Genomic DNA, 23,384 nt, shown 5'->3' with positions numbered 1-23,384 from the left:
GTATGTGCACGCGCATACATACACACACGCACACACGCACACACTCAAGCACAGAAACAAATGTATGTGCACGCGCATACATACACACACACACACACACACACGCATACACACAGAGACACACACACTTGAATAAATCAGTGATCTGCGATACATACGCCAAGTTGAGGTGATAGATCGGTGATTTAAAGCAGTGATAAAAGCGGCAGGGTGTGTTGACGGCCGGATTAATGGTCACAATAGCTCAAATGCGCTAATGGGATCAGCGCCGAACTGCAGGCTATAAATAGGCCGTTCTGTGGCGAAGGGCTCGACGCTCTCAAACCCACACAGGCTGTCTCTCCTGTCAACGCGTCGAGTTCTCCCGCTCCAGGTGAGTGCTCCGGAAAACGACCTGCCGACCTCCGGTGGTCATTTAAAATTAGCCCAGCAATAACTGCCACAGGAGGATCTGAGACCCATTTCAGTTAGCACAGAAGGTGCGCCCTACAGTTTGCTGCCACAGGTGGTCAGCAGACAGGTGTATCGTTCCGAAAAGGTTGAAGCTGCTCCATTGCAATTAGAGAATACCGCTGGCTTTTCATGCAATGCATTCAGCCTTCTACAGAGTGCAGAAGGATCTATGCCACTTTTGTTGATTTAAAACTGGTTTGAGAAGGATTAAAAAACTATGCGGTCGGGCTGTTCACAAGAGAGATTAATGGTGATCGTAAAACTTGTCAGCAACACAAAGGTATTGTATATCTACTGTAACATCCTTTGAAGTCGATGTAGTTTCATTGAGCAACATGCAGATCCTGTTTATCTCATACTGATGTCATGGACTTTACAGTATAATCAGCCACCGCTGTGTCTGACCTATGGGAAACCAGGTGTATGTTACCAAAATAACAGCCAATTGTGTGCAGTGTTATCAAACAATTTGGGCTTGTGGTCAGAAGGTGATCAGACACACAGAATTGAGTACTGGTTGTTAGACCATTCCAAGTTCTCATTGAGGCATAATGACTCGGCTCCAAGGACATCAAGGAACCTGTGCAAATGCATACACTGGGAGCATTTACCTTAACTCTCCAGAATTTTCTGAGAACAAAACGTTGGTAGCTGAGATTGCCATTGTATGTTTGAACAAAGCTCAGCATAAATTGCTTCAGTTAATGTATCATTGAAAATGGTGTGACAACATCAAGGGTCTCTGTCTGCACTGCAAAAAAGTCTGTTTTAAGAAGTGTTTGTCTAGTAATGAGACTTAAAACATTATTTATCTATCTCAAATATTACCTTGTTTTAAGTTTTTTTTTTTTTAAAGAAAACGAAATAGAGATAAGATTTTTAAGTCTAAATATAAGACTAAAGTGCTTTGTTAAGACTGACTTATTTTTTGGTTTTTGCAGTGTGAGAATGATCACCTTCATTTGGGCTGTGTTTGAACCAGTGCACTTGCCTACTATTGAGTATACAAGTTGCATACTCAGTAGTAGGCGAGTGTGCTGATTTGAACATGGCCGTAAACGTGCTCATCCTGTTTGTGTACCAGATCACAGGTGGCCTGAATCACAGCCAATCATCTGCTCCGAATCCTAAAGCACCTTATCTGCAGCCTCCAGGTCTGAAAATATACACAACATGAATACAACATGATCACCTGAATGTTACATGAATGTTACATGAACATGTTACATCAGTGATCATATGCTACAGCAGCCTGTTGCCATAGACACAGCATGGTTTCTGGCAGGGATGTGCAGAAATTAAGATACATCTATCCAAAATATATATTTGCATTTATGTATTTCATCACCTCATTTCTTATATGGTTTCTACCTCTGCATCACCTGCAATGCATACACCTTCACATTTTGATAATACTTTAAAAATATACATTTTTGGGAGCTTTCTTATTTTTGGAAGCATAAAATCAAGTACTTACCACTGGATGAATTTAACATCAGCAAGATACCTATGAAGAATATTTAGTTAGAACATCTAACAGAAAACAAGCAACCTGAAATGGTGTAATACTAGGTACAGAGTGCTGTCACGGGTGCTAATAGGATGATAGTAAACCATCTGACATCAATAGCCAATATCTCTTTTTTGACCTCACTGTGTAATTATATACCTGCACTCAATTCTGACTTTTTGTATAAGGTCAAAAAAGTTACACCATGATTAAGCTTATTTCATGCACGTACACACACACACACACACACATATGCACACACACACAAACACACATACACACACACACACTGTTCATCACTCATCATCACTGCGATTTGATAATGATACATATACATGTTCTGTACTTGTGTGATTGCAAAATAATAAAAATGCTTTTCTGCATGGTTCTTGAACCCAGGTTTCTGGCTCCCTGAAGATTTCTTGAGCATTTGAGAGAAGAGAGAGGTGAAGATGAACACTGCGTTGGCCTGCCTGGTGCTCCTGGCATCCTTGGGGGTACTGCATGGAGCCGAGGAGACTGACTATGGCCAGACTCTTTCACAGGACACCCTGAAAGGTGAGCCAGCTCTCCCACAGAGAAACTGCCAGAGCCCATTTCAGACAGCACTTAATCTCCCATAGAGAAACTGCCAGGGCCCGTTTCAGACAGCACTCAATCTCCCATAGAGAAACTGCCAGGGCCCGTTTCAGACAGCACTTAAATCTCCCACAGAGAAACCACCAGGGCCCATCTCTGACAGCACTTAATCTCCTATAGAGAAACTGCCATTTCAGACAGCACTTAAATCTCCCACAGAGAAACCACCAGGGCCCATCTCTGACAGCACTTTATCTCCTATAGAGAAACCACCAGAGCCCATCTCTGACAGCACTTAATCTCCCATAGAGAAACTGCCAGGGCCCATTTCAGACAGCACCTAATCTCCCATAGAAAAACCACCAGGCCCCATCTCTGACAGAACTTCACCTCCCATAGACAAACCATCAGGGGTGTCAAACTTCAGTCCTGGAGGGCCACAGTGTCTGCAGGCATTTGTGGTTTCCTTTCAATCAGCAACCAATTAATGCCTAGAGATCAAGGTGTGTGGACTCTTTATCCAAACTCCTTTATCCTATGGGGTGAAATACACTGTAAAACCAGCCAGACAATGCAGCTCTCCACAACTGAAGATTGAGACCCCTGCTGTAAATGAAAGATATTTCTGATCAGTGTGAGAGGGGACATTGACACTCCCCCCCCTTGGTTGGTCTCTCCTCCCACACAGAGCTGTCTCTGGAGGGTGGGAGGTACGTGGAGGAGGAGATGAGGAGAGCGCTGATGGGAGTGAAACAGATGAAGGAGATCATGGAGAGGAACGAGGAGAAGCACGATCACCTCATGAAGACCCTGAAGCACAGCAGCGAGAAGAAAAAGGTCAGCTGATCCTCAGAAGCGGATCCTGGATCAGAATCAACATTCTGCTTCTGCTTCATTCTTTAGCAAGGGCACAATTAATGAGGGACATTGGGGGTTACAACCCCCCCCCCCCCCCCCCCCCCCCCCAAGTACAGTATGATGATTAGGAAAATAATTTCACATGTTGAAGATGGGGATTTCATGTGATGGTGATGTATTAATCTGCAGCTTGAAGTATTTTTAGAATTCACCAGAAGTGATAATTTACAGCTGGTCTTCACAGAATTTCTTTCAAAAATTGCCCCCAGACTCCACCTAGAGGGTTGCATTTCTCAGGGTCTTTGCATTTCAACATCCCCCCTCCCCCCAATATTCAAACTAAAGTTATGCCCTTGTTCTTTGTGTGGTTTGTTACACTTTTTAAAGGTGCTCAAGTCATTTTAGTATTGTTTGGGAAATGTGACCTTAAAAGGGCTTGAGAAGCCCTTTGAATTTTGGATAACGTGTGGGATCCCTATAAGAGGCAATGCATTGGTTCCTCCCATCCTCCAGGGGGCAGCACAGTTGGCCAAAGAGGTGGAGCAGAAGCTGGGGGAGGCGGAGCAGCACTGCCAGGAGTCACTGAAGTCCTCCTGGGAGGAGTGTCGGCCCTGCCTGGAGGAAGTCTGCAAGGCCTTCTACACCTCCACCTGCAGACGCGGCTTCTCCGCCTTCACCTACAAGGTGCGGGACCTCCTCCTGCACCTCCCGCCTGTTACCATGCCGACAAAATGTACACAGATAATTCTTTGATTAATTAATGCGGCTTTGTAAGCTGTAGAAGAAGGTTCCCTGGTGGACAGACCAGCTACCAGCCTCATATGAAATCTAGCTGGAAGCAGCTTCTGCTCCAGCTGGATACCATCTAGAGTTTAGTGATGGTCTGCTGTCTGCACCAAGCTGGCCCACCAGCTGGACATGGTCTTGCCAGCATGATTGCTATCTCAACCATATTGTTGCCAGCATGGCCATCTCCAAATCAGCTTCAAACCAGCTGGACCAGTTTAAAACCAGTCTGGAACCACACTGGAATTTCCACCAGGGTGCATGACAAAGCAGCCCCCACTGTTAACGAATTTCCATGACAAAGCAGGGGACTGGAAGGCCAAGCTACTAACTGAAAAACCAAATTAGGTTGCGATACATTTACTGACTTATGCTGCAAATGTAATTAAATACACAGACAAACCTGTGCATGTGACATGCCTCATATTCAAGCGAGGGAAGGCTGGCAATCCTGTTATGGGGGTAATATAATCACCTGTGCGTCAGTAACAGCATGCTTTGCAATGCATGGAGGCTGTGAGGCATTAACTAGAGAGTTACATCAGAGTTTACCCAAATTTGGGAGGAAATTCTTTTGAAAGCATTAAAATTTGGGAGCATTAGAGTACTGTGTGAAGCCTATTGCCCCTGGGACTGGTATTAATTTTAATTGCTCTGTTCTTACAAAGAACTATAGTCCAATGTGCTTAAAAGATCATATAATAACAATTATGAAGAATAAGTCAAGTCATAAAACAGGTCATAAAACAAGTCATAAGTGTGAAATAAAGAGCATTTAACACACAACACAAGAAATAAGAAGTAGTAAAAACTGAACTGGATGAAAATAAAATCCACAATGCATGCGGGCAGGCCTAATTAATTAAACTGCAGCCAATTAAAGTGGTTAACGGAGCCCCCGACACCTCCTCTCCTCCAATCAGGTGGAGCAGTTTTTCCAGAAGATGACCTCCCTGGCCAATCAGGAGGTCCTGCTGGTGAACGGCAGCGCTGAGGACCTGGACGTGGAGGTGCTGCAGGTGGAGGACTCCTTCGGCAGGCTCCTGCGTCGGGTGGGCAGCCTGTACGACCGGAGCGTGGCGCTGGCGACCAGCATGCATCAGGAGTTCGCCCAGGTACCTCGCTCACTCTCACTATATAACACCTTTATCTAACCAGGTAAATGTCTCACTGAGATTAAACATCTAGTTCAGAAGTGAGACTTCCCAAAACTTTTCTTTAAGGGTTAATTTTGCCATAAGATAAAGATATGCACCCAATTTTTAAAAAAGTATAAATAGGAAGTGACTCAGTGTCTCATTTCCACACTTCTCTTCAAGTTCACTTCTGATTGGCAGCCTACTAAAAGGTCAAACAGCGGATTGGTTAAAATGTAAATGGCATGTTGGGCTACACTTTTTGAGTCTCCTGTCTCCTGTCAACCAATACCAATAGCTTCCATAGCAGGCAATGTAAGAACTTTGTTGCTTTTCAACATAGGAAAAAAAAAAGGAATTTAAAATTACAGCTGAATAAAATAGGCTTGATATCACAGCACATTTTCTTTGGTTCTTTGTGTACTTTACCATTTAAAAAAATGATTTTGATTGCACAGACTTTTAAAAACAACCCATAATTTCCCTTCGGCCTCCAGCTCAACACAGCCCTTTGTGTCTCCTCCTTTATTTTTTTCCTGTGGTGTGTGTTCCTCCCTCGGTTCGGTTCTCTGTATAATTACCCTGTCACCCCCGCCTGTACTGCCTTTCTGTTTACTGCACTCTCCGGTTCCTGAATAAAATAGTGTGTCCTTTGGATCCAGAAAGTATATATAATTACATGATTACATGAATGATGTGATTGTTATTGTTGTTGTTACCGTTAGGTGTTCCGTGCGGTCTTCTCTCCGGAGACCAGCGGGGGCAGCGTTGAGCACCTCGCTCAGGCACGGGGAGAGCCGGATTCCTCGGACTTCTTCCAGGGCGTCGGGCTGGACGAGGTGCTGGAGACCTTCTTCAATTTCAGCAGGAGCGTGCTCCAGGAGTTCAGCTCGGCCGTCACGCAGGTGTTCGACGACATTCACCAGACCTTCCAGGAAACGGCCGTGCAAAATGGTATGGTCATAATGATGATTATTAATAATAATAATAATAATAATAATTATAATAATAATAATAATAATAATAATAATTAAGCAGGAGGTCTCACGTGTTTCTCCCTTCGGCGTTAGATAAAAAGGCGTTCCCTCGCTGGGTCCCGTCCCGGAGCAGACAGCTGTGCGCAGATCTGCGCAGACAGACGTCCGAGTGCTGGCAGCTGAGCAGCCGGTGTGTGCCCTGCCAGGGAAAACTGCTGGAGGGTAAGCCTGCTTACATCACCCAGCCTACCGTGTGCGCAGCATAGCACAGCACAGTCCTCCACACCACTTCTGCTGAAATCTGCGTGTACTCAGGCTAAACCCAGGTTTAAAAACACAGTGATCGTCATGGACGTTTCTGCATTATAGAGTTTGAGGTAATCTTGATGGGTACCAGAGGGGGCAAATCCAGGATCAGAAAGTAAAAGTCCTCCCAGGTATCCTGCTCCAATCACCTGGATTTGCTAATTAGCACAATTCTTCAGCCTGGAGGCAGAACTAACGAGTTCATGGGCAGAAGAAACACACCATGATATTTACTTTCTGACCCCGGTACTTTCCACCTCTGTGACAGATATACTATATAATCTCCTCCCCCCCCCCCCCCAACCCCCCCAGAGTGCCCCAGTGTGCGCGACCTGCAGGTGGAGCTGAGCGAGGTGTCCCAGCTGCTCCAGGTGGCCAGCCAGCAGTACGAGGAGGTGCTGCAGATCGTGAAGCACCACACGGAGGACACCGTCAGCTGGCTCAGCAACATGGCCTCCAGCTTCGGCTGGGTCGCAGAGCTCGCCCTCAACAGCACTGGGGAGCCGGAGAACTTCTTCAGCATCTCCACAGTGAGTTCCTGTTCCTCCCATCGGGGGGCTTCTAAGCTGTGAGTTCCTGTTTCTGATTCAGCATCTCCACAGTGAGTTCCTGTTCCTCCCATTGGGGGGCTTCTAAGCTGTGAGTTCCTGTTTCTCATTCAGCATCTCCACAGTGAGGTCCTGTTTCTGGCTTCTGGGGTTCCCAAACTGAGTTCCTGTTTCATTCAACAAGGAGTCCGTAAACTATGGCACTTGAGAGCGGATAATGAAAATGATAAGAGGTGGTGGTGATAACGGTGTTGAGATAATGGACAGTGATAATGGCATTGAGATAATGGAGTGATGATGGTGTTGAGATAATGGACAGTGATGATGGCATTGAGATAATGGACAGTGATGATGGTGTTGAGATAATGGACAGTGATAATGATGTTGAGATAATGGACAGTGATAATGGCATTGAGATAATGGACAGTGATGATGGTGTTGAGATAATGGACAGTGATAATGGTGTTGAGATAATGGACGGTGATAATGGTGTAGTGATAATGCAGTTGAGATAATGAACAGTGATATCACTGATGACTCGTTCCCAGGTGGTTCCCCAGCCAGAGGCCGGTGATGACAGCACGGTGGAGGTGAACATCCTGAGCTCCCCCCTGCTCACCCTGAGCGTACCTGCTGAGCTGCAGGTGGACGACCCCGCCTTCATCCAGTACGTGGCCCAGGAGGCGCTGGGCAGGTACAAGCTCCTGCTCAGGTGAGCGCAGGTCTACAGTATGCAGGTGCGTGCTGTGCTGTACTGGAGGAGGATGGGTTCTTACGGACCACTGGACTGGACCGAGTCACAGCACTGTCCTTTCATTCATAAATGGAAGCTTACTGTGGTGGAATGCATTTTTTGATGTGTATACACACACGCACGCACGTACGCACGCACGCACACACACACCTGCAGAACCTTCTTTGAGCTGCATGATTCTGTGAAAGGTGTTCCATGTAGTTATATTGTAATATGTATATACATAGTGTAAATATAATAGTATCATTATCCAGCTGTACACACTGCACATTGCACACCTGCATAAAAGCAGGTGTGCAATGTGGGCGTGGTCTTAAACATGGTGTTTTACTCGCCTACAGGCACGATGAAGACTGAGCTGACTCAAACCCTGCCTGTGTCGACACGTTCCAGCACAGATCCCAACGGCAGCCCTTCTGTCTAATCCTCAGACTGTACTTCCCAACATAAAGGCACTTGTGTTTCCTACAGTACCATGTTCACGGCGTGCTAGCTAAACACAAACTATATTTACATAATGTGAAAAGTAAACAAAACATTCATTATCTATTGATAGTTTGTTGTTAATGTGTTATATATTTGTAAACTTAATTTAATGTGTGCTATACAATTGAGTATCAATTCCTGGTGTTTTGATTAAATTATTAAACCATGAACAACAGTCTTGTGTGACCATTTGTGTAGCTCTGTGTCTGAAAACGGTGATACACAACCTCTGAGAATACCCCACATTCTGTACTAATATATAATGATACACAACCTCTGAGAATACCCCACATTCTGTACTAATATGTAATGATACACAACCTCTGGGACTACCCCACATTCTGTACTAATATATAATGATACACAAACTCTGTGGCTACCGCACATTCTGTACTAATATATAATGATACACAAACTCTGGGACTACCCCACATTCTGTACTAACGGAGAGAATAAATCAGGAGGCGGATCAAAGCCAGGGCGGGGTTTCTGAGCATGTGCAGACCGCACAGTTTTAGCCTTCTAGAACCTTCCCTGTTCCACCCCTGGGAACCTGCAGTCACAACAGTATTTTCTTTAGGTTATACTAGAAAAACAAAGTGGGAAAAAGGCATCAGACAAAAAACTACTCAAAGCATGCCACGAGAGGGTGCCGTGTCACCAATTTCTGTCCATAAATTATTTTGTGGTTGATACATTTTTGTGGATGAGAGGATTTTCTTGTAACCTCTTCCCCCCCCACACACACACACACCCTTTTTTTTAAAATGAAAAAACATTTAGATAAAAACATGTTTTTTCCCAGAAAATACATTTAGTATTTAGAGCACTGGCAGGGCTGTAAGCGAGAGAGAAGAACCTGTTCTGCTAAACAGGCTGGCCTTCATTCCACTGCAGAGCCAACAGCCCGGCCTGCAAGTAAAAACACGGACATTACAGAGAAGCGGCCCTGCGTACAGGATCTCCTCTACTAACACAGGAAATGGCTCTCTCTTCTGAATGAATATCTCTTACGGTGTTACATTCATTATAGTGTACACCCCACGGCCTGGTGTAAACTATAAATACGGAGTAAAATTGAGTTCAGCCCTGAGACTGAAATACAGATTCTGTGAGAAAGTGCACTCTCAGCCGGACACACGAACGCCCTGAATGTTTGTGCGTATGTTTTAGATGTAACCCATCTCCTGAACAAACACACAACAACGCACAAGGGACACTTTCTTCACCACAAATGTTGAGCAACATGCATGCCGCAGGCTGTCTGTAAACAGAGGTAGTGATAATCATGAATTCTAAATAATCATGTCTGTTTGGAGTCATTCTACTTCAAAAAGGATCATGAAATTAGATGACAGGGACTTTGAATATCCTTAAATGTGACCATTCAGTTTCAAAGGACTATACTACAACTGATCACGGAGCATTTTGTTTTTATTCAAGAATTTCCCTGATCAAAACAAACAAAAAAAAATATCCATGGGTTTGAGTAAATTCACTCATTTAACATAAAATTAAAAAGTTTGTCTATTTGCCAGTTTGGGGACTGGCTTCGGTTGCTGTGCTGTGAAAATGTTAGTTGAGTGATGCACCAGAGAGAAAGGACTGAAAAAACACAACATGAACTCCAGATCTCATGTGAAGCGATAAGTCTTTCTGAATTATAGTGGTTTCCTCGTAGTTAGCCTTGGATCATTAGCATTTGTTGTGACAATGCTGTCATGGCAACCCAAAACATAGTTCCAAAAAAAGTCAGTTCATTGCTGGATGCTGAGCAACATTTCCCACTCCACATGACAGCAGCAAAGAAATGGTGTTGAGAATTGGTCCTCTCTTATTACAAGATACGATTTTTTAAAAACGGGTTTAAAAATTAGCAGCCGTTGAGAATTACAGCATTTTGTCCTTAAAAAAACGATTGTTTTTACAAGTGTAAAAACGCCTTTCCTGACTAGTAACCATAGCGATGAAGACAACACCTATGTGAGATCTGCAGAATGATAAGATCAGACATGGATAGGCCTTTTTTGAAATTCAGCGGAATCATATCATGAGGGAGGTGGGATTGGATTTTGAACTGGATCTGAACGCAGTCCCTCCCACCGTGCGTCGTCCTCGGTCACCAACGCTCCACAGACAACCAACATCCCATAATAAGCGTGCGGGGGACACGCCACACACCTGCAGCGGAGCTGCTCATCAGGTCGGCTGGAACACTGAGCGCGACAGCAAGGAGAAATGCAGCCGCAGACTAAATGCACAGAACCCCAACAGAGCAAATAATAATAACCGCACTGCACACACCGGATATCCAGAAACCCAATTTGTTACCTGTGTCACATTTGAGTGCACACAAGGCCTGATATATACATAACACAACTGCATACAGGCACACCGGATATCCAGAAACCCAATGTCACCTGTATCGGATTTGAGGGTACGTAAAAAATACACAAACAATAAAATGGCATTAATGAAAGCACGTTCATCAGAAACTGTCTTTCCAAAGACGCCGCAGAAAGAGAAAGCACAGCACACATTCTCTCCTCTCCCTCTCTCCCCCCCCGCCCCCCCCGCTGGATGGACCCAGACTGTAAGGAGGCGATGTACACTCCCGTTTGAGTGCGCCTGAAGTTCCCAGAATCCATCCTCAAAAGATCCCATTTCCCTCGCTCCAGTGAGGTCATAACCACAGAGTCCAAGCAGACGGTGACACATCCCCTTACTGGAAGTAACCGAGCTTCTCTAATTACTTCTTTCAACATGGCACACCTTCACCGTTCCTAAAGGAATTCTACAGCGATGTGAGATTCTACGGCAGGTCTTTTTAGCCGGTACCCCAGGGGTCGAATGTGGCCCTCCACAGACATACTCCTGGCACTCCCGAGCACCGAAAAGAATTCTTTCATTCAGAGGCATAAAACATTGTGCCAATGTACCAGCTGAGATCTGCTCAGGGTCAGCATAAAATCCCACGCCTGACAGTTTATAAGAGACGACTACACAACAAGAAGCATCTAACCCCTATACATACACGTTTATAAATAGTTTGTGGCAGGTGTTTTTACTTGCATGCACCATTTTTGAAAAAGCTTCTGGCACCCTGAGAAGAAGTAGCTGAAGAGCACGACACTCTACAGGCTGTTCAGAGGACAGTGTGAGTCTATAGGTAGCCAACAGGCCTGCAGAGGTTGGTTGGTTATCCATGTGGCAGTTAAACTCTACAGAGGTCCATAGTGCAGTGAGAGACCATAGATTCTCCACAGGGCTTTCTGGGTCTACAGCAGAGGTAACCAACCCTGTTCCTGGAGATCTACCGTCCTGTAGGTTTCCACTCCAACTCTAATTTGGCACCTCTGACTCTACTAATTAGCTGCTCAATACAGATCAACTTAAGCTGTTGAAGCAGGTGTGCTTTGTTAGGGTTGGAGTGAAAGCCTACACGACGGGAGATCTCCAGGAACAGTGTTGGGTACCACTGGCCACCAGGTTGTCCACACACTATGAGAGTCTACAGGTTGTTCACATTCTATGAGAGTCTACAGGTTGTCCACACACTATGAGAGTCTACAGGTTGTCCACACACTAAGAGTCTACAGGTTGTCCACACACTATGACAGTCTACAGGTTGTTCACATTCTATGAGAGTCTACAGGTTGTCCACACACTATGAGAGTCTACAGGTTGCCCTCTGCTTGGTAGAGCGGCTCCGTGGCAGTGAAGTAGTCCTCCAGGAAAGTCTGGATGTACGCAAACGTGGGCCTCTCATCTGGCTGCTTCCCCCAGCAGTTCATCATCAGCTGGTACAAAGAGTCCGGGCAACCCTGGGGGCACGACATACGATACCCACCATGCACCTGTTCCAGCACCTCACGGTTCACCAGGCCTAGAGAGAGAGAGAGAGAGAGAGAGAGAAGGAGGGGGAGAGAGATTGTGCCATTCAGAAACTTCCTGCTGTGGACAAGGCTCTGCCAATTGTACAACCGACTACTATTTACGAAGAATTTATACAAATCTGGTTAACAAGCACGTGCGTTGACTGCATTATTGGGTGACCTGTGACCTCACAAGGCTCCACCCTCATTTCCCAGCGCCGCCCGTTACCTGGATACGGCGACATGCCCTTGGTGACCAGCTCAGTGAGCACGATGCCGAAGGACCAGACGTCGGATTTGATGGAGAAGCGCCCGTACAGCGCGGCCTCCGGCGCCGTCCACTTGATGGGGAACTTGGCTCCTGTTACCGCAATGGGAGGAAACACAGAGAGCGTGACCCAGCCCATCCTCCACCAGGTGGCAGCAGAGAGCACTGAGACACATACCATGCAGAGCAGTCGGGATTTACATGAGCTGGGATTTGCATGAGCTGGCTTGACCTCATCTGTTTTTCTAGCCACAGATAAGCAAATTTAAGCCATACAAGCGTCGGCAAAAAAAAGTTCAGGCCTGACGGCCATCTTTACCGCTGCCTTTCTGAAGGACAGAGACAACTGGATGAACCTAAAATGCGACTGGGCCTAAATAAAATGACGAGTATGGTGATGAATATTGTTGTTGTCTTCATCATCATCACCATCCACAGTAAACAATAATACTAATGGTCATCACTGTCATAATAACAATAAAAAGTAGAAATCTAATAAAGGGAACGTAGACAGTGAAGGAAACCGCAAACAGAAAAGGAAAAGGAGTCCAGCCTGGAAACGCACGGAGAATCGTAGCGCGCGCTAGGCTAGCCCCCTGCCCACCTGGCCGCCCTTCGCCCGCCAGCCCCCCCCGCCCACCCGGTCGCCCCCCCGGCCCGCCCGCCCGCCCTCTGTCGCCGTGGCGAAGCTCACCCTGCCCGGCCGTGTACTCGTTATCCTCGATCAGCCGGGCCAGCCCGAAATCGGCGATCTTGCACACCGCGTTCTCGCCCACCAGGATGTTGGCGGCCCGCAGGTCCCTGTGGACGTAGTTCATCTTCTCGATGAAGGCCATGCCCTCCGCGATCTGCCCGGGGGGACACGGGACACACTTCATCCACAGCTTTCAGCTCCGAGCCTCAAACTACAGACAGCACTTAAACCACACAAAGCGCCTAAACTACACAAAGTGCTGAAACTACACACTACACAAAGTGCTTATTAATCTACAAAAAGTTCTTAAACTACACAAAGTACTTATACTATACAAAGTGCTTATACTACACAAAGAGTTAAAACTACAGAATGAGTGTTGTGCAAGGGGCCCTTCACTTCACTCTACAGATTGCACTCGCATAATTTACACGGCAAACAAGCGGAAACAAACGAATTATGAGGTATGGCAGGGCTGCCCAACCCTGTTCCTGGAGATCTACCATCCTGCAGGTTTTCACTCCACCCCTTAGGAAGCACACCTCACTGAACAGTTACAGATCTGGTTGAGCTGCTAATCGGTAGAATCAGGTGTGCCAAATTTGGGTTGAAATGGGAACCTACAGGATGGGAGATCTCCAGGAACAGCATTGGACAGCCCTGAGAAATGGCATAAACTCCTCCAGTGCCAGAAGGGAAAGAGGTTACTTCACTTTACCGGCGACTTTCAAAGGGCGGACTTTTGAGACGCTCCCCTACCTGTGCAGCCATGTCAACAAGCTGAGGGAGTTTGAGAGCATTACCCTCCCCCTCTCTCAGGTAGCTCAGCATACTTCCTGAAAACGGGAACACCAAACCGGATGTGAGCTCAACAGCAGGAGTTAGATATGCAGGGTTAAGTCATTAAGTTAAGGCATGTCTGCGTGGCTCTAGAGCTCCCCCTGCAGGAGCGGAGGCCTCACGGCAGGCCCCTGACCTTTGCTCATGTACTCGGTGACGATGTAGATGGGCTCCTGGGAGACCACGGCGTACAGGTGCACCAGCTTGCTGTGCCGAAGCTTCTTCATCACCTGCGCCTCCTCCAGGAAGGCCTCGGGGGACATGGTGCCCGGACGCAGCGTCTTAATGGCCACCTTGATCGTGTCGTTCCAGCTGCCTGCAGAGAGGGGGCGCAATTGAGCTCCAAGGCGTGATTGTGTGATTTGAGATTCAGTGAAGGTGTGACTGTGTGATTTGAGATTCAGTGAAGGTGTGATCGTGTGATTTAAGATGCAGTGAAGGTGTGACTGTGATTTGAGATGCAGTGATGGTGTGACTGTGTGATTTGAGATTCAGTGAAGACATGATTGTGTGATTTCAGATGCAGTGAAGGCGTGATTGGTGATTTCAGATGCAGTTGATGTGAGATCGTGTGTTTTCAGATGCAGTTGATGTGAGATTGTGTGTTTTCAGATGCAGTTGATGTGAGATTGTGTGTTTTCAGATGCAGTTGATGTGAGATTGTGTGATTTGAGATGCAGTGAAGGTGTGATTGGTGATTTCAGATGCAGTGATAGTGAGATTGTGTGATTTGAGATGCAGTGAAGGCTGGACCCGTGATTTTGGTGCTCACCCATCCACACCTCCCCGAAGCAGCCCTGTCCCAGCCGGACCTCCAGCTGCAGGGAGCCCCGGGAGATCTCCCAGGCGTCCCGCGCCAGACCCTCAGTCTGCGGCTTCACCGTGGGGCACACCTCCGTGAGCCTGGAGCACAGCCCGTCCACATGGACTGCAGGAGGGGGGGGGGGGGGGGATGGAGAGACGGGGGGAGAGAGTGAGGGAGGGAGGAAGGGAGAGGGGCAGGGAGGGAGGGAGAGATTGAGTGAGAGAGAGATTGAGTAGAGAGAGTGAAAGAGAGAGATTGAGTAGAGAGAGTGAAAGAGAGAGAGAGAGAGAGAGAGAGAAACAGGGGGGGAGAGAGAGTGAGAGAGAAAGAGGGGGATGGGGAGGGGGAGAGAGAGAGAGAGAGTGTGTGAGTGAGAGAGAGAGAGAGAAAGAGGGGGAGGGAGAGAGTGAGAGAGACAGAGAGAGAGAGAAAGAGGGGGAGGGAGTGAGAGAGACAGAGAGAGAAAGAGGAGGGGGAGGGAGAGAGAGAGTGAGAGAGACAGAGAGAGAGTGTGAGAGTGAGAGAGAGAGAGAGAGAGAGAGTGTGAGAGTGAGAGAGAGGGAGAGTGTGTGAGAGTGAGAGAGAGAGAGTGTGTGAGAGCGAGAGAAGGCGTGTGCAGATGTAGCAGAAGGGCAGGCTCCAGACAGAGACTCACCTGAGTAGTGCTTCACCAGCTTCTTCAGGCTGTCGAATTTCACCTGGGTGTTCACGTAGAACCCCCCGCTGTCCAGTCTGCGGATCTTATAGTGCTTCACGGTGTCCCCCCGGGTCTCGTCCCAGGTCCGAATGGAGAGGGAGAACGCACCTGTAAGGGGGCAGTTATAACGGAACAGGCGGTGAGGTTATACATGAACTAAACAGAACACACACTCACACACACACACACACACACACACACACACAAAAAGCTTTTACACACACACACACACACACACACACACACACACAAAAAGCTTTACACACACACACACTCACACACACACACAAAGCTTTACACGCACACACACACACAAAAAGCTTTTACACACACACACACACACACACAAAAAGCTTCGCACTTTTCACTTTTACACACACACACACTCACACACACACACACACACACACAAAAAGCTTTACACACACACACACACTCACACACACACACACAAAGCTTTTACACACACAAAAATAGCCATGTTTGCTTTCCACTTTATTGCTCGCGAATCCCAGCGCACAACTTCCTTAGTTGGTTGTTCCGCTTACAGCTGATTTCATCACTGAGTGGCTCAGCGGCCATGGAACAGGTTACATGTACAGCCAGCCACATCAAACCAGGCCGGGAGGACTTTTTACCTGCGAGGCTACGGACAGAAAAACATTCTCACGCCTTCCCGTGAATCGGCCTGCCGCGCAGGCATTTTCTAACTGTGCCAGAGGACAGCGAGAGAAAAATCCACTTTTCCTGTCGAGCAGGTCTGCCGTGGCACACTTCTCCCTACGGCGTGTCATCCACCCTTCTTTACACTCTTTCTTTCAATCCCTCCATCACACAACGCACGTCTACAGCCGTCGCCATCTGACCTCGGCCGTGTGTACAGCTCTCCTTTGTAGGACCGAACAGGTTCTGCCCAATCATCCTCACACACCCCCCCCCCCCCCGCCCCCCTCCTACCCCAGCTAACACAAAATGTGCTCACTATGTTGCTGCAATGTTTTGTGGATGTTATAACACTGGCACTACATTGCACATTGAACGTTGGGAGGACATTTTTGTGCTAGCAGGGCCCCTCCCCTGAAAGGAGGACATTGGGAGAAGAGCCTTCGGCTTTATAGTGTTCTACTTCCTTTTCATGATTTTGTAACATTTTGCAGGATCTCTGGTCAGAGGGGCCACCGGTATTTTAAATGATCAATAAAGATTTTCAATCAATCAATCAATCAATCACTCAGGTGTTATTTGTCTGTTTTCAGCAGGGCAGGTGCACACACAGCACTCAGAATCCCTCACCTGGGTTGGTCTCGCTCTCCCGGATCAGGAAGGTCCCGCGCTTGTTTCCAAGGACCAGCAGGAGGCGCTCCGCGTCCTTGCGGCCCATTTTGCCAAAGAACCACCTGCAATACACGCAGTAGCATCATAGCGCCTGGTCGCCTAGCAACGGGGCAGGATACTCACCCAGTGAGTGAGTGTAGTCGCTATGTGAGTGTATTTGTCTGTGAGTGTGTTTCTCAGTGAGTGCGTTTCTCCGTGAGTGTTTCTCCGTGAGTGTGTTTCTCCGTGAGTGCGTTTCTCCGTGAGTGTGTTTCTCCGTGAGTGTTTCTCAGTGAGTGCGTTTCTCCGTGAGTGTGTTTCTCCGTGAGTGTGTTTCTCCGTGAGTGTGTTTCTCCGTGAGTGTTTCTCTGTGAGTGTGTTTCTCCGTGAGTGTGTTTCTCCGTGAGTGTGTTTCTCAGTGAGTGTGTTTCTCAGTGAGTGTGTTTCTCCGTGAGTGTTTCTCTGTGAGTGCGTTTCTCAGTGAGTGTGTTTCTCCGTGAGTGCGTTTCTCAGTGAGTGCGTTTCTCAGTGAGTGTGTTTCTCCGTGAGTGTGTTTCTCCGTGAGTGTTTCTCTGTGAGTGTGTTTCTCCGTGAGTGTGTTTCTCAGTGAGTGTGTTTCTCCGTGAGTGTTTCTCTGTGAGTGCGTTTCTCAGTGAGTGTTTCTCAGTGAGTGCGTTTCTCCGTGAGTGCGTGTAGCCACTCTGTGAAGGTGCGCGGCGCTTACTCTTCTGATTGGATAGAGTCAGCATCAGCTACGTAATTACTGGGAATGTAGCCCGTCTTCCCCGTGTCCATAGATCGCGCCTGCCACCAGTCTCCCTCTCTGCAAAACAGGACCAGCACACAGCCAGATTTACACTGGAGATCAGACAAACCATCAGATTTACACTGGAGATCAGACACACAGCCAGACTTACACTGGAGATCAGACACACAGCCAGATTTACCCTGGAGATCAGACACACAGCCAGATTTACCCTGGAGATCAGACACACAGCCAGATTTACCCTGGAGATCAGACACACAGCCAGATTTACACTGGAGATCAGACACACAGCCAGATTTACCCTGGAGATCAGACACACCCATCAGATTTACCCTGGAGATCAGACACACCATCCGAATTAAACCTTCTCAGATTATCTCAAGCATTCCTTAAGGAAAGGTTCAACAGCGTTGGATAGGGGGACATTTACTCAGACATTTTCTACAAGACCCCCCAGCAGTAAACTACAAAGATGAACGTTGGCAAAATTGGTTCCACAGCCTCCCCTTCACAGACGAGTGCCCTAAGCATTGCTCAGAGGGGTTCCAAAGAGCCTGGAATCAAGCTGAGGAAGCCTCGTGTTAAAGACCCTAAAACAAACAACACGATTGTGCATTTCAGGTTGTTTGACATTTCTGTTAAGAAAGGCCTTGGGCTGACAACAGACAAATGCATTAACTGAGATACATTTGGTCACCAAGCTCAGACAGAAGCAAAATGCGTTTCATTGTGAGGAGACTTTAGGATTCGTTTCAATCCGGGTAGTTCAGCGAGAACATTCCAATGTTCTCAAGAAATTCCGATATTCCCGACACATCAGAGAACACCACGCACACCTCAGTGTTCTGCAGAAATCCCAGCACACGGAATGCTGGCCAGCGTTCCACACACATCCCAGGGGTTCTGAACAAATGCAGAACTTTGCGGGTCCATAATTCAGGAGGGCATGGGTCACTATCCACAGACACTCGCAGAAACATTACCCCCCTGTACAGCCGCCCCCCGAGCCCAAAGCAGGACGAGACTTACGTGTTATTAATGATCTGAAACAGATCCCCTTTTTTGAACGAAAGGTCATCAAATGTTCTGGCCTCGTAGTCATACAAGGCCACAAAAATCTGAGCGCCACCTGGAGGTAGAAAAGAAAAATGCAGTTATTCACTGTGTTATACGGGACCTATACTAGGCAACATTTCACATTTCAGATTTCAGTTAAACGGCCTCTAACTGGGCTAAGGGGGTTGGGGGGGATCCTTGCTTTTATATGCAAACTATGGCTGCTATGCATCTGAATGAGGCATCTCCCGTGCAGGGCTAGCTTGGCAGTAATTCGGAGGGGGGGGCACTCACAAATGCGGGGGAGAGGAGTTAGGGGGGCACTCACCAGTGCTGGGATGGGTTGGGGGGGGGGGGGGGGACACTAACAAGCGTTGGGGGTAAGTGATGGGTGCAATTGTCAGTGCTGGGGGAGGGGGAGCACTCACCAGTGCTGGGGGCAGGCTCCGTCACAGGAGCTGGGTGGGAGGGGGCAGAGAGGGAGGAAGAGGGTGCGAAGGAGGAGCCCCCGGACGGACCGGTGGTGCCCCCGGACGGACCGGTGGAGCCCCCGGACGGACCGGTGGTGCCCCCGGACGGACCGGTGGAGCCCCCAGACGAACCGGTGGAGCCCCCAGACAGACCGGTGGAGCCCCCAGACAGACCGGTGGAGCGTCTGCCGTTGCTGCTGGCCGGGGGCTTGGCGGAGGACGCTTTGGGGCGGGGCCGGGAGGGACCTGTCCTGGAACGACCAGGCCGTGACGCCACAGGCGCCGTCTTCCTCTTCACCCGCGAAAACGTGACGTCTTTGCTCCCGCCGCCTCCCATCGTCCCGCCCCGTCCGCCAGGAACCTGGAACAGGGGGACACTTTTGGACTTTCCACAACAGGAACACACTGAGACCTCCAGCAGAGAACGACAACAGGAGCAAACTGAGACCTCCAGCAGAGAACGACAACAGGAGCAAACTGAGACCTCCAGCAGGGAACTACAACAGAAACACACTGAGACCTCCAGCAGAGAACGACAACAGGAACACACTGAGACCTCCAGCAGAGAACTACAACAGAAACACACTGAGACCTCCAGCAGAGAACGACAACAGGAGCAAACTGAGACCTCCAGCAGGGAACTACAACAGAAACACACTGAGACCTCCAGCACTGAACTACAACAGGAACACACTGAGACCTCCAGCAGTGAACTACAACAGAAACACACTGAGACCTCCAGCTACGAACTACAACAGGAACACACTGAGACCTCCAGCAGGGAAGGACAGCAGGAACACAGAGACCTCCATCAGAGAACTACAACACAAAGACACTGAGACCTCCAGCAGTGAACTACAACAGAAACATGCGGAGACCTCCAGCTCACACTGTGACCTCCAGCAGGGAACTACAACAGAAACACACTGAGACCTCTAGCAGTGAACTACAGCAGAAACACACTGAGACCTCCAGCAGTGAACTACAACAGAAACGCACTGAGACCTCCAGCAGTTAACTACAACAGAAACACAGTGAGACCTCCAGCAGTGAACTACAGCAGAAACGCACTGAGACTTCCAGCACTGAACTACAACAGAAACACACTGAGACCTCCAGCAGTGAACTACAACAGAAACGCACTGAGACCTCCAGCAGTGAACTACAACAGAAACACACTGAGACCTCCAGCAGTGAACTACAACAGAAACGCACTGAGACCTCCAGCAGTGAACTACAACAGAAACGCACTGAGACCTCCAGCACTGAACTACATTTAGCGAATATTAGAATGTCTTCTGATAAAATAGAAAAACCTACACCGACCCACAGAATGTAGATACAGAGTAACTGATACTGATACAGCAGTTTCAGTCGCTGAATCCATGCGCTCTGCGGCCAGCCTCTCGTATCCACAGAGTTCGTCGTTAAATTAAGGAAAACTGAATTTACCAGAGCCTGTAGCAACACGCCGAAGGAGCTGCGTGCGCCACGTGTTTCGACGCTGATGTGAAAATGACAACACGCAGAGAGACGAGAGGAGGCCACTTCCGCAAGACTCATCCGGGCACTGCGCAGAACTACCTGAGACTACCTGAGGTTTCCCAAACTGTTGACCGGAGCCAGGTCTACTGATCAATTCTCTCATCTCCTACTGTAATCGCTTATAACGCAGAGACGTCATCTTAAGAGGCTGACTAAGACTGTATATAGACTATTTAGTTGGACATAACCTATACGGAGAGATACGGCGTCTTAAACTTCGCAAAAAAAGTGAAATACAGCTTTTTAAAATATAACTGTGCCACACGTAGCAGAGTCGTTCAATAAAATGTGGCCAATCAAAACAAAGGATCTTGTAGTATATATATTCTTCAAATTAGAGTCGTGTCCATTTCACCCCAGAAAAACCTGCAGTTTAACATTAAAATTTGATAATATAATTACCGTGAAACGCGAATACTGAGAACTCTAAACAAGGTCATGTGAAACTGGAAGGTCAGTGTCGCATATTAAACGTCGAAATGTTCTGAGAGCATACTATCCCGGGAAAAGAGACAAACAAACAGCCTACAAGTTTCTGAGACGGGGTGCTACCTGTAGCTGGTGTTTTTTTTTCGCGTGCGTATTTTTGTTGGTCAGAAAGCATTTAGTCTACTGGTATTACGCCTAAAATAAAATACAAAATAATTACCACAGACCTATGTTCATTAAATAAATGTCGGGCGCCGCCATCCACGTTAATGATCACAAGTATTCCACGACATTCCGGCCACGTATTTAACATGCACAGAAGCCAGAATTAAACATTCCAGGTTGTTATTTTAAAATGCACTGCAACACTGCGATTATATAGGCTGGTTAACCTCATCAAGGTGACGGACAATTCAGCTGACTTTCTAACAACGTAACCACGCCAAGAAGTAAACCAACTCCTAGTGCTTCTGTTTCAACAGTCTACACAGAAACAGAGGACAGGGCGGCGGCCTAACACTAATCGCGCTTGAATTTTATCTTTTCTCTTCTTACCTTGTTAGTCTTTTCTTCTTTTAGGCGGGTGAAGTACACGCTTTGTTTGTCCTCAGTGTGCGAAAAATACAATTACAAATGTGTTTCTCGTCATTTCACTGTGTTGCCCATCCCGTCTGCTATTTATTTGCCAACCACGCCAGATTCAAAGTGTCCCCCCACAAAGTTTTAGGTGAGGGAAAAAACTTTACCCGTAAGTACAAGTAATAAGACTAAACACGTGCAGGCGTTCAATATCAGAAAAAGCCAAAAATGCAAAACCATGGAGGTGGTCCCGCATTTAGCTACATGACGGCGGGTAGGCTAACTGGGGGCGCGAGGGGGCTCACCTCGAGACGACGTTGCGAGCTCGCAGAAGCGGTGGAAACTCAAATCCATGCTAAACTTGCACAACTCGTCTGCGAACATGGCCGCGTCAGCCAGTGTGTGACGCAATTTGAGAATATACCTCCGGGTTTATACCTTCAGTGACTCACAATAAAACAAAACGTTTTCTACTAAGGGAAGGGAGATTTCAAACACCGAAGTGAGCCAACTGCATGAAGATAACTGGGTGAGTTACGTAGTCCTGTTAAATAGGCTACAGAAGAGATTCCGGTCAAATTTGAAAATCTTCCTAAAGATTTGCAAGAGTGTTTATAAGTTTTGTTATAAGAATGAATTCATCCTATGAACAAAAGTTGGTATATAAATAAATAAGTTCTCAAGCCATACTTCCGTCACAAGTCACAAATAAATATTGGTTTGCCTGGAATATGTTCTGTGGCATTTTATCTGCAGCTGGTCTCCCACTTGATTATATGTGAAATTGATTTAAGGTTTTAAGTTTTATATTGTAAATTCATTATAAGGTCACTCTTTTGCAACCCGTTTCCTCTACATACTGTACCTACTCTTTGCAGAAGTACAATAAATAAAAAAATTAATTAGATATCCTTTCACGGGGTTTATCGTCTGTGATTTATGGTCAGATTCCAATACATCCAGATAAAACATTCGTCGTTTCGAGTTTGTGTGTCTAGATCATCATATGCAAACACGCCATTCTTGTAACATGCATTTACGATGTAACCATAACTTTATCCAACTATACCCGCTTATTCCTGGTCAGGGTCGCGGGAGGTGTTGGAGCCTGTCCCAGCATTGGCCGAGAGGCTGGAATACACTCTAGAGAGTTCGCCAGTTCGCACACACACACACACACCATTCACTCACGCAATTTAGACTCTCCAATTAGCCTAGTCACGTGTCTCTGGAGTGTGGGATTAAACCGGAGTATCCGGCCGAAACCCACGCGGACGCGGGGTTTTCTGAAGGATTCCTCACTGAAAGGTCCTCAGCCGGGATTCTAACCATGAACCTTTTTGTTGTGAGGCAACAGTGCTACCCACTGCACTGGGACCAAATATTCATCTGCTGGAGTTAAATTATCACTGGACATTAACACCGGACTGGACAATATACTGTGTATATTGTGCTTTGATTTCTCATATTTTTTTGTTTGCTTTTCCATGTTTGTTTTTCAAATACTTTTACCCAGCCAAAGTAGTGTGTGACCAGAGATAGCCATTTGTTGCAAATCTTTGGTCAATAATTTTTTGCAACCTTTTTGTTAAATTAGCTTTTTAATGTTGAAGGTCAAAGGGTGCCCTCTGCTGGATGTTTTGTACAACCTCA

At 47.2% G+C, this 23,384-nt stretch overlaps 2 protein-coding genes across 2 annotated transcripts; one reads left to right on the top strand and one right to left on the bottom strand.

Moving 5' to 3' along the window:
- Nucleotides 1–256: 256 nt before the first annotated feature.
- Nucleotides 257–9,457, top strand: LOC118234740 (clusterin-like protein 1). Its single transcript, XM_035431532.1, has 11 exons — nucleotides 257–373; nucleotides 1,538–1,607; nucleotides 2,363–2,521; nucleotides 3,231–3,379; nucleotides 3,914–4,084; nucleotides 5,110–5,301; nucleotides 6,048–6,276; nucleotides 6,393–6,521; nucleotides 6,918–7,135; nucleotides 7,702–7,865; nucleotides 8,249–9,457. Exons 3-11 carry the CDS (start codon nucleotides 2,416–2,418, stop codon nucleotides 8,262–8,264), a joined length of 1,374 nt encoding a protein of 457 aa, XP_035287423.1. The 5' UTR covers nucleotides 257–373; nucleotides 1,538–1,607; nucleotides 2,363–2,415; the 3' UTR covers nucleotides 8,265–9,457.
- A 218-nt stretch (nucleotides 9,458–9,675) lies between these two features.
- LOC118234741 (tyrosine-protein kinase Yes-like) lies at nucleotides 9,676–22,887 on the bottom strand. The gene is made up of 12 exons (XM_035431533.1): nucleotides 22,801–22,887; nucleotides 19,137–19,539; nucleotides 18,682–18,781; nucleotides 17,611–17,709; nucleotides 16,866–16,969; nucleotides 15,531–15,680; nucleotides 14,843–14,998; nucleotides 14,207–14,386; nucleotides 13,990–14,066; nucleotides 13,231–13,384; nucleotides 12,498–12,629; nucleotides 9,676–12,279 (listed from the first exon to the last, which is right to left on the bottom strand). Exons 1-12 carry the CDS (start codon nucleotides 22,849–22,851, stop codon nucleotides 12,071–12,073), a joined length of 1,815 nt encoding a protein of 604 aa, XP_035287424.1. The 5' UTR covers nucleotides 22,852–22,887; the 3' UTR covers nucleotides 9,676–12,070.
- Between the last annotated feature and the right edge of the window lie 497 nt (nucleotides 22,888–23,384).

The sequence above is a fragment of the Anguilla anguilla genome, chromosome 8, assembly GCF_013347855.1.
Source record: "Anguilla anguilla isolate fAngAng1 chromosome 8, fAngAng1.pri, whole genome shotgun sequence".
In the NCBI taxonomy this organism is placed as follows: Eukaryota; Metazoa; Chordata; class Actinopteri; order Anguilliformes; family Anguillidae; genus Anguilla; species Anguilla anguilla.
The sequence above is the reverse complement of the archived record's forward strand: the minus strand, read 5'-3'. Positions and strand labels throughout refer to the sequence as shown.